The 16009-nt window shown below is 37.2% G+C and overlaps 1 protein-coding gene across 1 annotated transcript in view; it reads right to left on the bottom strand.

The window, feature by feature from the left end:
- The window catches only part of PDHX (pyruvate dehydrogenase complex component X), a 71778-nt gene that overhangs the window by 6474 nt on the left and 49295 nt on the right, over nt 1-16009 (bottom strand). Inside the window, exons 6-9 of the mRNA XM_043909162.1 lie at nt 9901-10075; nt 8144-8291; nt 3701-3759; nt 2210-2368 (exon numbers count right to left, since the gene is read on the bottom strand). Coding sequence (XP_043765097.1) covers nt 2210-2368; nt 3701-3759; nt 8144-8291; nt 9901-10075 — 541 coding nt within the window. The remainder of the gene's footprint in view (nt 1-2209; nt 2369-3700; nt 3760-8143; nt 8292-9900; nt 10076-16009) is intronic.

Raw genomic sequence — 16009 nt, 5'->3', positions numbered from 1 at the left:
ATTGTCTGGTACATTATAAGATAAGATAAGGAAGTGATAAGTCTCAGTCGTGTCCAAGTCTTAGAGACCCCACGGACTATAGAGTCCATGAAATTCTCCAGGCCAGAACATTGGAGTGGGTAGCCTATCCCTTCTCCAGGGGATATTCCTGACCCAGGGATCGAACCGGGGTCTCCTGCACTGCAGGCAGATTCTTTACCAACTGAGCTATGAGGGAAGCCTTAGTGGAGTGTTAATCAGCGACCTTGAAGCAGGAGAGAGGCAGGCAGAATGGGAAGCTCAGAAAGTAGCCAGAGCGAACAGACCCAGGAGCTGCTGGGAGTTACAGGAAATGCTCAAGGATCACCAGAAGCCCTGGGATATTCCCGAGGGCTGGGAGGGCCCTTCCCACTGCTGGGAGGCGTGTGACACCGCTTCCTCACCACCTCAACTTAGTTTCTCTTAGGATGCAAGGAACAGCGAATGCTAACATAGCTGCTTTAAGAATCATATTATAGGGCTAAAATTGATAAACTGGTTAGAATCAAGGAAACTTCCCTGTAACAGTTAATTTTTAACTCTATACGTGGAAGTGGAGTTGCTCAGTCGTGTCCGACTCTCTGCGACCCCATGGACTGTAGCCTACCAGGCTCCTCCAGGCAAGAGTACTGGAGTGGGTTGCCATTTCCTTCTCCAGGGGATCTTCCCGACCCAGAGATTGAACCCAGGTCTCCTGCATTGTAGACAGATGCTTTACCATCTGAGCCACCTATAGTTAAAGGAAATTCTAACTCTGTTTAATCTAATCTCATATGAACACCACAAAAACACTAAAATTACATGTATTTCACTGCTGCTGAAAACTGTTCATGAAAAAAAGGTGTGCAGCATCTAAGTAATCCAACCTTTATTACTTTAACTTTTGAATACCACCCTTCAATTTAAAAAAAGTTCCTTTTTTATATATATAAACACTCTGCAAATCTTTCCAAAGAGGAGGGAAAAAGATCTAAGTATGCAAATTCCACTAAGGTCACCTTTAATTATATTTAATTCAAGATCCAAAACTATGCATTTTAAAGTAGATTACCTTCCATTCACTGGGGCTTCACTGGGAGCTCAACTGGTAAAGAATCCGCCTGCAATGCAGGAGACCCTCGTTCAAGCCCTGGGTTGGGAACATCTGCTGGAGAAGGGATAGGCTACCCGCTCTAGTATTCTTGGGCTTCCCTGGTGGCTCAGCTGGTAAAGAATCTGTTTGCAATGCAGGAGACCTGGGTTCCATCCCTGGGTTGGGAAGATCCCCTGGAGAAGGGAAAGGCTACCCACTCTAGTATTCTGGACTGGAGAATTCCATGGGTTGCAAAGAGCTGGGCATGACTGAGCAACTTTCACTTTCCATTCATTTATTTATCTGGGATAAGTAGGTCTACATACAGCTCCATAAAGAAGTCTTACATTCTACTTTTTAATCCCCCTTATAACTTGTTTTACATATATATATATATATATATATAATTTATTTATTTACTTATTCATCCATTTATCCTTGATAAATGGAAAAAGAATCACTTATCTAAATGAATCTGAAATTTTCAAAGGTAACACCCTCAAGCCCTGGGATACTTCTGCCAAAAATTACCCTTGGAAATTAATTGAGGCTATCAAAGCTGACCTATTGTGTATGTTCCTGCCTATTCAATGCAGTAATTTTGGTGAGAGCTGATGCTTACATATTAGAGCCCAGGGGGAAAAAACAAAAATTTTGCTTCTGGAATACTAAGTACTTTCAGTGGTCTCAACCCTAGAGAGGAAATGAATAAACTTTTAAGAATAAAGTGCTGTGAAAAGTGAGCACTTTAATAAAAATACAGTTTCAGCTTTAACTTTAAAATCTATCTAAGATATCATATTTAGGGTCAAATTACGGACTTTGGGAAATAAAGCAGTCATCTGTAGCTTGAATGCAGCTGGCCCTAAATATGCATGTTATTTCTGAATGTTTGAATGCAAAATAATCTTAAAATATATTTGGATCAAAACTTAAAAACATATATGCATAATTGATAATCATTTCAAAATACCAAAAATCTCTCTAGCTTTCTCTCTCTCTCACACACACACATACACACACACACATATCTATCTCACAATGTGACCAGATCATGTCAAGTCTTTTCCAGAAAGTAAATTCCAACATTTTGCGAGTATAGTATCGCTTAAGACCTACCTTTACAGAGTCAGCAATCTCCTGTAGACCCTTAGCAGCAGCATCTTTTATGACTGGTGTAATTAGACCTCTATCTGTTGCCACAGCCACTGAAATGTCAATACAGGGCAGTTGCTTTGCACCCTCTCCATCCCAGCTTGCATTAACACTAGGCATTTGCTAGAAGGCACAAGTAGAAAAAACATGTTATTCAAGAAGGAGCTTTAGACTAAGGTTATTAGAGAAAAATAACTAATGCTATGCATTTTTTAAAGTGAATATAGCTAGACTGAAGGAAAGAAAGAAAAATTTGATTTGAAAAAAGTGGTTTGGACTTCTATATTAAATAACTTTTATGTTTGGGAAGAATAAACACTATCTTTTTTGAAGCAAGCGTAAGGAAATTCTGATGATTTATACATGTTTTGATCTCTTTATATCATGGTTAAGAAAAAGACTTTTGTTCTTAAACCTAATTGCTAGGGAGTATTTAATATTTGTGAGCCTTCCTGCCTCATATGATGACTGACATGACTTGGAGGAGAAGAGAAGAGGGTAGAGGGGTAGTGACATTCAACCGCATTATTCCTGTGGCGTAAAGAAACCTGACTTCTCAGTGGAGCCCTGGGAGATATTAGCAGACCCTTAATAAATGACTTCCTATTTAACAGAGATTTCCTAGGCTTCATTAACATACGCTACATACTATATATGGGGCTTCGCTGGTGGCTCAGGGTAAAGAATCTGCCTGCTAATGAAGGAGACATGGGTTTGATCCCTGGGTCGGGAAGATCCCCTGGAGAAGGAAATGGTAATGTAGCAACCCACTCCAGTATTCTTGCCTGGGAAATCCCATGGACAGAGGAGTCTGGCAGGCTACAGTCCATTGGGTCACAAAGAGCCAGACATGACTTAGCAACTAAAACAGCAACATATACTATATATGAGCATGTACATATTTAATATACACACAGCTACACTGAGGATGAAAAAAAACAGAAAAAATTACCAAATGCCTGGAAACAGTGTGTATTGATAATATTGTCAACTATCGCAAGAGGAAATGATGCTGAAAATGGATATCAACAACTAATTTCTTTTAAAAATTCATTGCTTTCTGCCAAGTTTGATCCAAGCCTCCCAGCACGTCATTTAAGGACAGCAATCCACAATTTGATTCCACCCAATCTCTCTAATTTTATTCCTGACCACTCTCCTAAGATGAATTTTCACTTAGGTTTCTCACAGTTATGCTACACTGATTTCCATTTCATCACTGTTCAACTACTCATTTCACTTCTCCATCTTTCAAGGCTCAACTCTTTTATTCAACAATGCCACTATGTCCAAATAATAAAGTCTCAACCCCCAGAGGATTTTAAATTCTTCAGAGATAATAATGAAATGAAAGAAGAAAATAAATCAAAACAAATCCTCACAAATGAAAAATGTCTGACCCCAAAAATTAGAGACTACTTTAGAAGCCAAAATTATCTGGGCTTTACTACTTACTTTAAGTGTAACAGCTGCTGCCTTGATAATAAAATCGTTTACTGATACTTTAATGTCATCTGAAAGAAAAATAAGCATATGATAGTTAATATTCAAAATAAAACTTTAAAATGAACAATTATGATTTCAAACTTAAATTATGAACTGTACTGACAAACAATGGCAAAAAAATACTACAGGTCTTTGCTTAGTCATAAGGTTTCCTTGAGTAGAAAAATTTGTGTTATATGAGGTCTTGGATAAATAATATTAACCATGAATGTAAATGTTTACTCCTAGTCCTGATTACAATTCTTCTAAATTGCTCAGATATCATACACAAGTACTTGAAAGATACATGACAACCATAATCAGAAAAAAAAAGAAGCAAGTCCTGTGTCTCTAAAAAGAAAAATGGTCTGTCCACAGCATGTATAGTCAGGAAGTTTACAAGACGATTCATTTTCTTCCAAATCCTTTTCAAATGTCTGTATCCTGTGTACTCTTTATAATATACTGATTATATTGAACAATCACCTTAAAAAAACAAGTATATATATAAACACACACATATATATAAACACACACACACACACAGGCAGGGGGCTGGAGTTTTCAGAAATTTCTTTTTACTAACAAGGCATGCAATGAAAAAATTTTAAATTACTACATTAAATAAGAGCTGACTTTTAATTTAACCAAACAGGACATAGTAAATGCCAAAGATGAAGCAATGCTGGCATGGATCCTAATGCAATGAATGATATGAGGTCTCTCACTAGTTTTATGGTGAATTCAATTAAATCAATGTTCTTCCAGTATACATAATGATTTTAAGATAAAGCTGGGGTCCCCTCCCTTCCCAAAGGGCTGATCATAACAAAAGCATTGGGTTTATACCTCTGCTTTACCAGTGCGTATGAAAGTGTTGGAAAATGGAAACTATATTTGATTCTTTATTGCATGGGCTTCTAGAAAAAGACTTTAAGATCAATATCTAGTCATGGTATGTGGAGGATACACAAATCCAGTTACTATAGTATCATGGAATTTTACATGCACAACAGTTCATTCCAAAGGCATGCTAAGATTTCAGAAAGGGATTAGATGTATTACCATAAACCGAAGTACTGCCAAACTGTCACAGTAACTGTCAGCTGCTTTTCTAATACACAGCTCTTATAATTCAGATTTCCAGAAATACAGACATCTTTGTTTAAAACTCCTTTAGGAGCAGAAAAATAAATGGATTTCCAGTGCTGAGAGACTTTTATCAACTCACTGTGCTTATCTCTCATGTATCTCAGCATCCTTCCAATTTTACCTACTATTCATAGGTGTCCCCAGTGAAGACTTCCCAAATCACCTACCAGCTGATGATTTCCAAATCTAGGGCCCTAGTGGGCAGTCTTCACATGATTCCCCACCCTCATCATACTCCTATATTTCACCACTTTCTTCATCTTGAAACACGTTCTCTTTCTGGTATCTGTGTTACAGACTCTCCTGGTTTTATTCCACAATCTGCTCACTCTCTTTCAGTCAGATACCATTTATATGACAATGAGTCCTTCAAATTCTATCGTAAATCCTTCCGTATCTGGAGTTTCAGTCTCAAACACACACTTTCTCACATGACATTTTCACTTATATTTCCGATAGGCATCCCAAACCTAGTATGTGGAAAGATGTTTTCCCCAAATTCCTTTCAAACATATGGAAAGGATACCACTGCTAACATTTTATTAAGAACAGAGTAGGACATAACTGGAAAATTCTTAAAGAGATGGGAATACCATACCACCTGACCTGCCTCTTGAGAAATCTGTATGCAGGTCAAGAAACAACAGTTAGAACTGGACATGGAACAACAGATTGGCTCCAAATTGGGAAAGGAGTATGTCAAGGCTGTATACTGTCACCCTGCTTATTTAACTTATTTGCAGAGTACATCATGTGAAATGCCAGACTGTTTGAAACAAAATGGAATCAAGATTGCCGGGAGATGGAGGAGGAAATGGCAACCCACTCCAGTATTCTTGCCTGGAAAAGTCCATAGACAGAGGAGCCTGGCAGGCTGCAGTCCATGGGGTTACATGACTGAGCATGTGTGCATGAGGGTGGAGGGAGATGGGTTGGTAGCAATAAAGTGGTAGAACTAAAAAAAAAAAGAAAAAAAGATTGCCGGGAGAAGTATCAATAACCTCAGATATGCAGATGACACCACCCTTACAGCAGAAAGTGAAGAACTAAAGAGCCTCTTGATGAAAGTGAAAGAGGAGAGTAAAAAAGTTGGCTTAAAACTCAACATTCAGAAAACTAAGATCATGGCATCTGGTCCCATCACTTCATGGCCAATAGATGGGGAAAAGATGGAAACAGTGAGAGACTTCATTTTTTTGGGCTCCAAAATCACTGCAGATGGTGACTGCAGCCATGAAATTAAGACGCTTACTCCTTGGAAGAAAAGCTATGACCAACCTAATCAGCATATTAAAAAGAGACATACTTTGCCAATAAACGTCCGTCTAGTCAAAGCTATGGTTTTTCCAGTGGTCATGTATGGATGTGAGAGTTGGACTATAAAGAAAGCTGAGTGCCGAAGAATTGATGCTTCTGAACTGTGGTGTTGGAGAAGACTCTTGAGAGTCCCTTCGACTGCAAGGAGATCAAACCAGTCCATCCTAAAGGAAATCAGTCCTGAGTATTCATTAGAAGGACTGATGCTGAAACTGAAACTCCAATACTTTGGCCACCTGATGTGAAGAACTGATGCACTGGAAAAGACCCTGATGGTGGGAAAGACTGAAGGCAGGAGGAGAAGGGGACGACAGAGGGTGAGATGGTTGGATGGCGTCACCGACTCAATGGACATGAGTTTGAGTAAACTCCAGGAGCTGGTGATGGACAGGGAGGCCTGGCGTGCTGCAGTCCATGAGGTCTCAAAGAGTCGGACCCTACTGAGCAACTGAACTGAACTGAGTTGGACACAGACTGTGAGGGAATATCAAATACTCTCATTTGCATATTGTTACAAAACAAAGTGTGAAACATGCTTATAGAATGTTATAGATTGTAACTTCATATAAGAAAGAGGAGTAGAGATGCATGGATAATGTGGGCTTTTTGAAGACTCAACAGAAAATCCCTAATTGAAAGGAAAAACCACATCTGGGCAATGCAGATACTATATGAATCCATACCTCCACTGAAATAGTACTGCTTCCTATCTCATGAGAGGAAGGAACTAGGAAAATTATTTCCACAATAACCTCTACGTCATACAAAACTAAGCAAGTTTGATTTGAGACCAAGGGGAGCTTCCAGGGTTAACTTTCTGACTATTGATCACTCTGTCTAAAATAGCTTTCCATTTGGTTCCTTGGACTGTTAGAATCTGTCAGGTTTGAAAGTCCATACCTAAACTGATTTACCAGTCCTGCTTTCATTTAGGATGTAGAAAGCCATAAGAGAAAGCTGTGCCCTTCAGGGTGAGAGGCAAAGCAAGATAAACTACAAAATCGTAACTTTCTTGAGCCCAGTAGGGAACTGAGGTTATATCTAAGCTTTAGAATTATGTCTATAATTATATGTCTATAATTGTTTATATATGTTTATATATATGTTTATAATTAGAGCTCAAAGGAGAAAAAAATATGAAGCAGAAGATATAGTTACAAATAACTGTATCTAGAAGTTTTCAAAATTAATTAAAGACACAAACCACAAAACAGATAAGCTAAGAGAAACCCAGACAGGATAAATGCAGTAAGTCAAAAAAAAAAAGGGAAATAAAAATCTTTAAGCACGTAATAGTCATACTGCTAAAACATCACATATATAGGATAACAAAGAAAAAGAATGGCAGCCAATATTCTGTAAGTCAGAAGATAATAGAATGATATCTTTAAAATTACTGAAAAAACAAAAACAAAATTAAAAAACCATACCTGTTTATTTAAAATTCTACACCCAGCAAAAATATCTTTCAAAAATGAAGGAGATACACCCATAAAATGACTACTATCAAAAACACAGAAAATAACATTAGTTTATACTAAAAAGTTTATGTCTCTCAGCAACCTTAGTTTTAGTTGATTTGGGAGAGAAACAATACAAATTTAAAACCATGAAAGTACATTTTAAATATGAACTAAAAAATTAAAACATATAAAGAAGAGTGATATCTTAAGATATCTTTAAAATATTCTTAAATCAGTTTTGGATATTTTTATGTTCTAAAATGTTAAGAATTGCTTCTTCAGATATTCCAAAAAGTATGATGTATTCAATACTATGGAATCAATTTATTTCTTATAGGAAAAGAGAATTCTTTTCTAATACTAAAATATGTCCAGATGATGAAACTGAAGTTAAGAAGATACACAATGTACATTTTATAAACAAAGGATATCATATTAGTTTAGCATGTTTATGACATTAAATAAACTCAGTTTTACTAACCTTTGACCAGATTTTGTCTAGCTTTTAGGACAGCTCCAAGGTCACAGTCAGTAGTAGCATATGCATGAGGTATAGTACTTTTAGATTCAGTTAATCTCTTGGCAATAACCCTTCTAATATTGCTAGCTGGGATTTCAGTGAATGTGCCCTGCAAAGAATGATAACATGTCCATTAAATCATAAACAGAACTGAAAAAAACAAGCAAATAAACTGTATAACAGAAATCTGATCTCAATGACCTAACTTAAGAAAATAAAGTTTAATACAGGAAAGCCTGTGTGCCACAACAGAGAGACCTTGAGCTGCAATGAAGACACAGCCCAGCCAAAAGTGGCTGTCAGGAATAAAGACCACACTTTCTTAAAAAAAAATAAAGGAAACATACCAAATCATAAATAATTCCCTAATGGGTGTGCTTACCGAGATATTACCTATAAGCTTGTAAGTAGCTTTTGTTACAAACATCACTTCTTAAAACTCAAAGAAATCAATATATCAACAAAACAACTACAGGGAATTCTTACTTATTAAAATGGCATACATGAGAAAAAGATAATCCAAAATACTAGATAATCTCCCAAATTATTTCTATTTTGGTTTGTAATTAAGAATAAAACAAAAAAAAACAAACAAACAAAAAAAAAAACAAAAACAAAAAAAAGAATAAAACAAATCACATGAGATCTTATTTTCAATAAACTCATAAAGTATGAATGAAATGAGAAAGTCTTCCTATAACTTTACTGTTGCTTTTCAATTCTGTTCCTTGAACCTCTAACAAAAACATGATGGGCCTTAAATTATGGCTAATTTCTTTTTTGTCCGTCATTCTGGGGCAGGATTACAATCACTTAGGATAATAAAAAAAAGTCAAAAGTACAGCTGATTTTTTTTTACAAATGCTTTCTAAGAGAATCAAACATTTTATGCTAGCAAAACACTTGATCAAATAAAATAAATAATGTTTATATCCTGAAAGAATTTTAAAGTTTATCTGCCAAATTTGAATAACTTATTTTTTAAAGAAATAAGATCTGATTACTCATAAACTGCTGTGTATGTAGACATGAATCATTAACATACATTTCAAAAATCTGTTTCTCATGAAACTTGTACTGTTTCTAATTCTTTGACAATATTACATTTGAATATATTTCTCCATCAGAAAAGGCACTGTAGGTTTATTTTTTTCAGTGCCCATTCAACTTTAAACAAACATGATTATCCTGCATTTCTTCTGATGGGAAGCAAATGACATAAAAGGTACTAACAAAGGGAGACAGAGAGGTAAAACGGAGTAATTTGAAAACAGAAAAGGGCATGTATCCAAGAGGGCGAGAACAACTAGCTATACAATTTCTACAGGTTTTTCACTGTAAGCCTATCAACACTGTTAGTCAAAAAATAAAACATATCTACAGAAGGGAGCTGCTGTCAGCTATTGGTAACTAGTAGCACACCCAAGGGAAAAAGACATGGAAAGTATCATTATTATAGGGCAGATACATGGCACGTACACTGTGGAACTTGTGGCAAATTTAAATTGAATCATAATTCTATTTGGAAGTTAGCACTGTATATACAAATTTTGTTTACAGAAATGTGCAAAACAGAGTGTTTCTGTCTTTATCACTTTGAGCACTACTAGTAGCTCATAACAGACTAGTAAAAGAACCCATTAAATGTTAAGAGTAATGGTTCTTATTTTTTCTCTCAGTTAAATCTGAAAAATAAAAATCTATTCAGATGACATTACCTCTACATTAGGTTGTCCGGGAGTGGATACAGGAGGGATCATTGGCCGGGGATAAGATGGAGTGGCTGCAGCCTGTGGGGGCAAAGGCGCTGTGGGAGTGGTTGGCAGGGCTGGGGTGGGTCTGGGTTCAGTGATCTTGCCCGTCTGTTTCAACTGGACCAGTTTGAGAGCATCCCTGGAGATAAAAAGGGAGTTAGATAACCATGATTAGCAACCAGGACTATAAGAAGGTTCAGAAAATGGAGGCTACATGTGAAGGGAAGATAGAGGAAATGAGTATTTTTTTCGGGAGGGAGGTGTCTTTTGGCAGATGAGCAATTCATAAAGTAAGCCATACCCTCATTCTTGGTACTTGTGAAATAATTTTCACATAGCATTCAGAGAGTGTTAAGCTTATTGTACTTATGACTTTCATTAGGAAGTATTGGTGCAAATTCAACTATTTATGGCCATGAAATCATACCACTTAAAATTATGCTCAAATGCTATCAGCACAATCTAATGTAATAAATCTAACCCATAAAAGCATTTAGAATGAAAAATAACTAAACAAGTAACAGATTTGCCTTTGTATTATTCTGCAAAACAAAGGTGTCTTTGTTTATTAAAAGGATATAATTAGACTACCATGTCAAGCTCTCAATCCATTCTAAGTTATAGTGGCATAAAGTCATGTATTTCCTTATACAAAACAGCTTTTTTGAAAATTTTAATCTGACAATTCAAAAGTACTTAAAAATGTCTTACATTAAAAATGTTTTAAACCTAATTTTTTTTAAATAAAAAAGATTTTACATAATCTAAAAATGACTTGAGGGTGATACAAATCCAAAGGCAAATTATAATTCTGAAATTTCTTAAATGCAGTTAGTGATCTGGTATTATCACATGGTAGGAAGAGTGTTAACTCTGAGACAGCCCAATGTTGCTGTTCCTGGTGTATACATCCCACATCATCTCTCTTGAGTGTAGCTGGGCCTGTATACATGATGGATGTCACTCCCATGATTAGGTTGCCTTTGAGGACAAAGTGATGGATTTTGTAGACATATCCATTAAGGTCCTAAATCAGTGACACTGAGTTAATCAAAAGGCAACCTATCCAAGGTTCAGACATATCAGGTAAATTCTTTAAAAGGAAGAGAAAATTCCTAAAAGAAATCCTAATGGAGAAAAATTCTTTTATTTGCCTTGGAGAAACAAACAGGCATTTAGGAACCGTCTATGGAGATGACCATATAGAAAAGATTTGAAGGAGGCCTCCAAGAGGTGAGAGCAATCCCTGGATGAGAGCTAGCAAATAAACAAAGGTAAGAGTTCTACTACCCAAGGACCTGAATTCTGCTAACAACCATGTGAGCCTGGAAGAGGGCTCCAACCTGCAGATGAGACCCTACTCCTGGCTGACACCTTGATTTCAGTCTTGTGAGACCATGGTTCAGAACCCCAGCCATGCTGGGTCAGGATTTCTGATCCACAGCACTGTCAGACAGTAAGTAGGTGTTGTTTTAAACAGCTACTAAGTTTGTTGCAATTTGTCATGCAGCAATAGAAAAGTGACACAGATAGGAATGCTCCAGCCTGGGGGACATCACGGGAGGGATCTCCCGAAGTGTACATGAACATTTTTAAGGAAGGAGAGGCCATTCTTTTTACATCAGGTCCAGAAAGGGATACATGAACTTAACATTAAGTGCAAGTAACTTACTTGCTTCAAAGTTAAAGAGTTGACATTTAAGATAATCGGTCAGACTGATAAAGAAATTTCAAATCATCCTCAACCTTTAGGTTAGGAAAGAGGGAATAAAAGTGGCAAAATGAGCCTCCTGTGTAGGTAGTGTGGTTATGTTAATTACGTAACCCTACACCACCCATGTGAGAGGATATTACTCCCAATCTATAAATAAGTAAGTAGGTTCAAAGAGGTTATAGCACAGGGAACTCTACTGTAACGGACTATGTGGGAGAGGAGTCTAAAAAAAACTAGATATGTGTGTATGTCTAACTGACTGACCTTGGTGTACACCTGAAACTAACACAGTACTGTAAATCCACTATGCTCCAATAAAAACTAGAACAAACAGCTTCCATTCCATTTCTAAGTCAGTACTTGTCAAGCACCTACTATTATCCTAGGTGTTGAAAATACATGGACGCGTCACATCAAGGAGCGTTATTCTATAGGAGAGTCAACATTAATCAAGTAAACAAATGAATAAGATAGTAAGTGAAGAAAATAAAGCAGAGCAATGAGGTTGAAAGTCATGGGTGAGAGGAGGTGTTATTTTAAAACAGGGTGGTCAGGGAAGGCCTGAGGACATATTACTTCTGTGAAGGACATGAAGGAACAAGTCTCAAGAATAGCTGGGAAAAGCATGTTTCGAGGCAGAGAACAGCCAAGTGCAAAGGCAGGGAAATTAGGGCTTCTCAGAACAGACAAAACCCAGTGTAGAAGGAGTGCAACGAACACAGTGGAGAAGCTTTACAGAAGAAGCTGAAGAGGCAGGCAGCTAGGAGCTGCCAGGGCTGGGACCAAACCTTGGTATGACCAACTCCAAAGCCTCTGTATTTTCCACTACTTTTCTAGTATCTATGCAGAGTATGCCAACTAAACTAAGGCAGAGTCAGAACAAATTTTTCTCATAAGAAAAGACTAGACTAGAATGAAATAAGCCTACCTCAGACTGGCAGCAATTCTGGGACTGAGGAGCCTGCGGGCCACAGACCATAGGGTTGTAAAGAGTCAGACACGACTAGTGACTGAGCATGCATGTGTGCTGGGACTGAATGAAGAAATGTTTTTTATCTACCTCGTCTATATATGGAGCTAAAAGTAGGCCTTTGTCACTCCTGACAAAGGCCCTCCATCCGTCACACGAAATTAACAGGAACATAACTGGAGGCAATGCTGGTGCTCCAAGGTTGAGCCACACCATGGTGGTGATGACAGAAAGACTGAGCGTCCCAGGGAATGAGCTTATGTACTCTTAAGGCTTTTGACCACAAGCTTACTCTTTGTGTTTAGAAGTTAACTTTTAATTTACCCTGATAGGTCAGTTGGTAAAGAATCCGCCTGCAATGCAGGAGACCCTGGTTCAATTCCTGGGTCAGGAAGATCCACTGGAGAAGGGATAGGCTACCCACTCCAGTATTCTTGGGCTGCCCTGGTGGCTCAGCTGGTAAAGAATCTGCTGGCAATGTGAGAGACCTGGGTTCCATCCTTGGGTTGGGAAGATCCCCTGGAGAAGGGAAAGGCTACCCACTCCAGTATTCTGTCCTGGAGAATTCCAGGCTGTATGGTCCATGGGGTTGCAAAGAGTCGGACAAGACTAAAGGACTTTCACTCACTTTAACTTACTTATGATATTTATAACCAGAAGTGCCATTTTTCCAGTTAATTGTGACAGTTTATATGTGAAATAAATGACTGCCCTATATTTGCTAGGGATATATGTCATGAACCAAAACTTTGGCCACATAGATGAAAGTGTGAGCACTGATATAAAAGAAGACCTTTTATTGATTTAAAAAAATGCCTTTAACAAAAGATATTTTGCTTTTAAGAGTTCTTACAAGTCACAGTCTAACATTACTAGTCCCTTTTCATCACCTAAGGTAATTAAATACGTCTCTCTAACAAAATCTATTATTAATCTGGGTTTTAAAGTTCAGCATCAGAATAGCATATATAAAACACACTGATTTTCTCATTCAGGGATCACTAGTGCACTCTCAGGAATCAGTTAAAAACAAACAAAGCAACAATAACAACAAAAAAACATGAATACTTGAGGAAACTAAAAAAATCTAAAATAATGCCTAAATACATCTACTTAAAAAAAAGGTTGGTCAGACTAGATAGATACACTTTTATTTCACTATCAGCATAACTATTACTATTATTTTTTCAAGAAAAGGCAGTTTAGGTTCATCTATAAGAGTCATTAATCATAAACAAGTAGCAGAAAACCAATTCTGGCCACAGGCTCACAGTAAACTTTTGTTGCTAATTTTATACTTATAAACCTGATAAAGTATGAATGGTAATCATTGGTTAATAACAGCCAATAATTAAGTTTCTGTCATGCAGAGAATTACTTTAATGATTTCTATCCATTAAATAATCAGTCTAAGCTTGAAGAATTAGGTGGACATTAAAAAAATTAAGAGAAAAACTGATACATCACCCACTTCTGCAGAAAGGCAGAGGAAGCTTAGGGCATTCACTTAGGGTAGAACCTTCTCTGCTTCTCTACCAGATCCCTTAAGTCTTCTGGGTGTGCTAAGAATTAGTTCTAAAAAGAAATATCACTGAAAACATACAACATGAGTGTCATGCCTACTATACTGTATCTGTGACGCTGACATGAATATAAGCATTAGCTGCCACTATGATTTAAGACACAGATGCCCCAAAGAAGCTAGGCTGCAGGCCAAGACTAAGTGTGTTCTGCCTCCAGCAGCGTCCTTGGCACTTGTTTTCTTAAAATTATGTTACATGTGTAGGCAAAGTCAAGTCTATATGCTTTTGCACAATACATATTCTGAGCAATATGTTTGCTTAATGCAACATTAAAACAGCAACCATGACACTTTGATTTTCTTCATAAACACAACGGATCAGAAGTAACTCCTTCTTTTCTCCTCTATTTGAATTTTTAGTTGACAAAGTAAGGAGAAAGGATGCCCCTCACTATTTCAACAATGTGTAATAAGATATTTGGGGGGCAGCTTATGCCAAAGCCTGCAATTTCTCAGTCTTACCAGAAGATAACCTTTCTGAAGATGACATGAAGACAAAATTTTTTCCAAAGCTCACCTCAGTGTTTAACTCAAAACATAGGCATCTTTAGTGGTATACAAGCATGCTTTAAGGATCCATTTTTCTCATAAAATCCTTTGTAATATGTCACAGTTTGAAGACTGAAGGTTTTGAGTTTCTTATGGTAGAGAGTTAAAGAATAAGGGCAAGGAAAGGATCAGGTAATAAGACAAAGATGGCAAAGATATAAAAAACATAACTCTGCAATAGTGCTTCCTTCAGGGTACCCAATAAGATAACACCATTCTATCCTCCTTAGGAAATGTCAGACCTACTATGATGACTTTCAACTTGGGTTTAAAAAAGATCTTTATTCATCATTTATATATTAAACACACACGGAGAGAAGGGAAAGAGGAAGAAAACTCTACTTCTTTATCCCACTGCTCTCACCCACTCATCTGCCCTCTAAAAGTTCACTAATCACCAACTTCAAGAGCCTTTTCTCCCTTCCTCCTTGACTTACATTCATCTCCTAGATGCCCTCCAACACAGAAATCTGTGCCTTTTAAAATGTTTCCCAACTGATTATCTCAGTCATAACTTTATCACTTTATTATCAAACCTACATCTCTAGTCCCGAACTGTCTCCCGAGACGCATCTTCACCTCAACGACCCTGATATCTACAATCTGGCTTGTCAGCACTGACAATAAACTTCAAACCAAACACATTATTCATCAGTTACTCCATCAAGACAAGTGGTTCCACCAATCCCTTATTTCTATTTATGGGGCCAAGACATCCCCTGGCCCAGGATCCTAAGCACACTCCTTGAGTCGTTGCTCTCCCGCTCCATTCTCTACAGGCTTCTGGATTTTCTCCTTGTAATGCTGTCTCCATCACTGACATTCTCATCTGTGTTCAGGGACTCATTCTCTCCTACCTGGACCACTTTATGAGCCTATTAACTTATCTCCTTACCTCAAGTCTTCTTCTGTTCCCGTTTATCTTTCACAAATTTGCAAAATTGATTTCTCTATGGTACACCTATTACTACTTGGCATTTCATCAAGTCTTCAATATTTGATGAATTAATATAGACTCTTTATCTTCTTCAGATATACAGGTAAGTGTATCATGTTATAAAGAAAGCTGTTTTGACCCATTTTTACAGAGACTTTTTACTAAGGCATAGGTTGGTAGAAGATTAACAAAATTAACATACAAGTAGCAGATATTAAATAAGGATTGATGTGGGGAAAGACCTAGGCTTAACTACCTATCAGGATTCTTTAATTTTTAATGGTTAAGTGAAACTTGTTAGTTGTTTAACTAACGATTTAC

Source organism: Cervus elaphus, chromosome 1, assembly GCF_910594005.1.
Source record: "Cervus elaphus chromosome 1, mCerEla1.1, whole genome shotgun sequence".
Lineage (NCBI taxonomy): Eukaryota > Metazoa > Chordata > Mammalia > Artiodactyla > Cervidae > Cervus > Cervus elaphus.
This window is presented reverse-complemented; position numbering and strand designations above follow the sequence as displayed.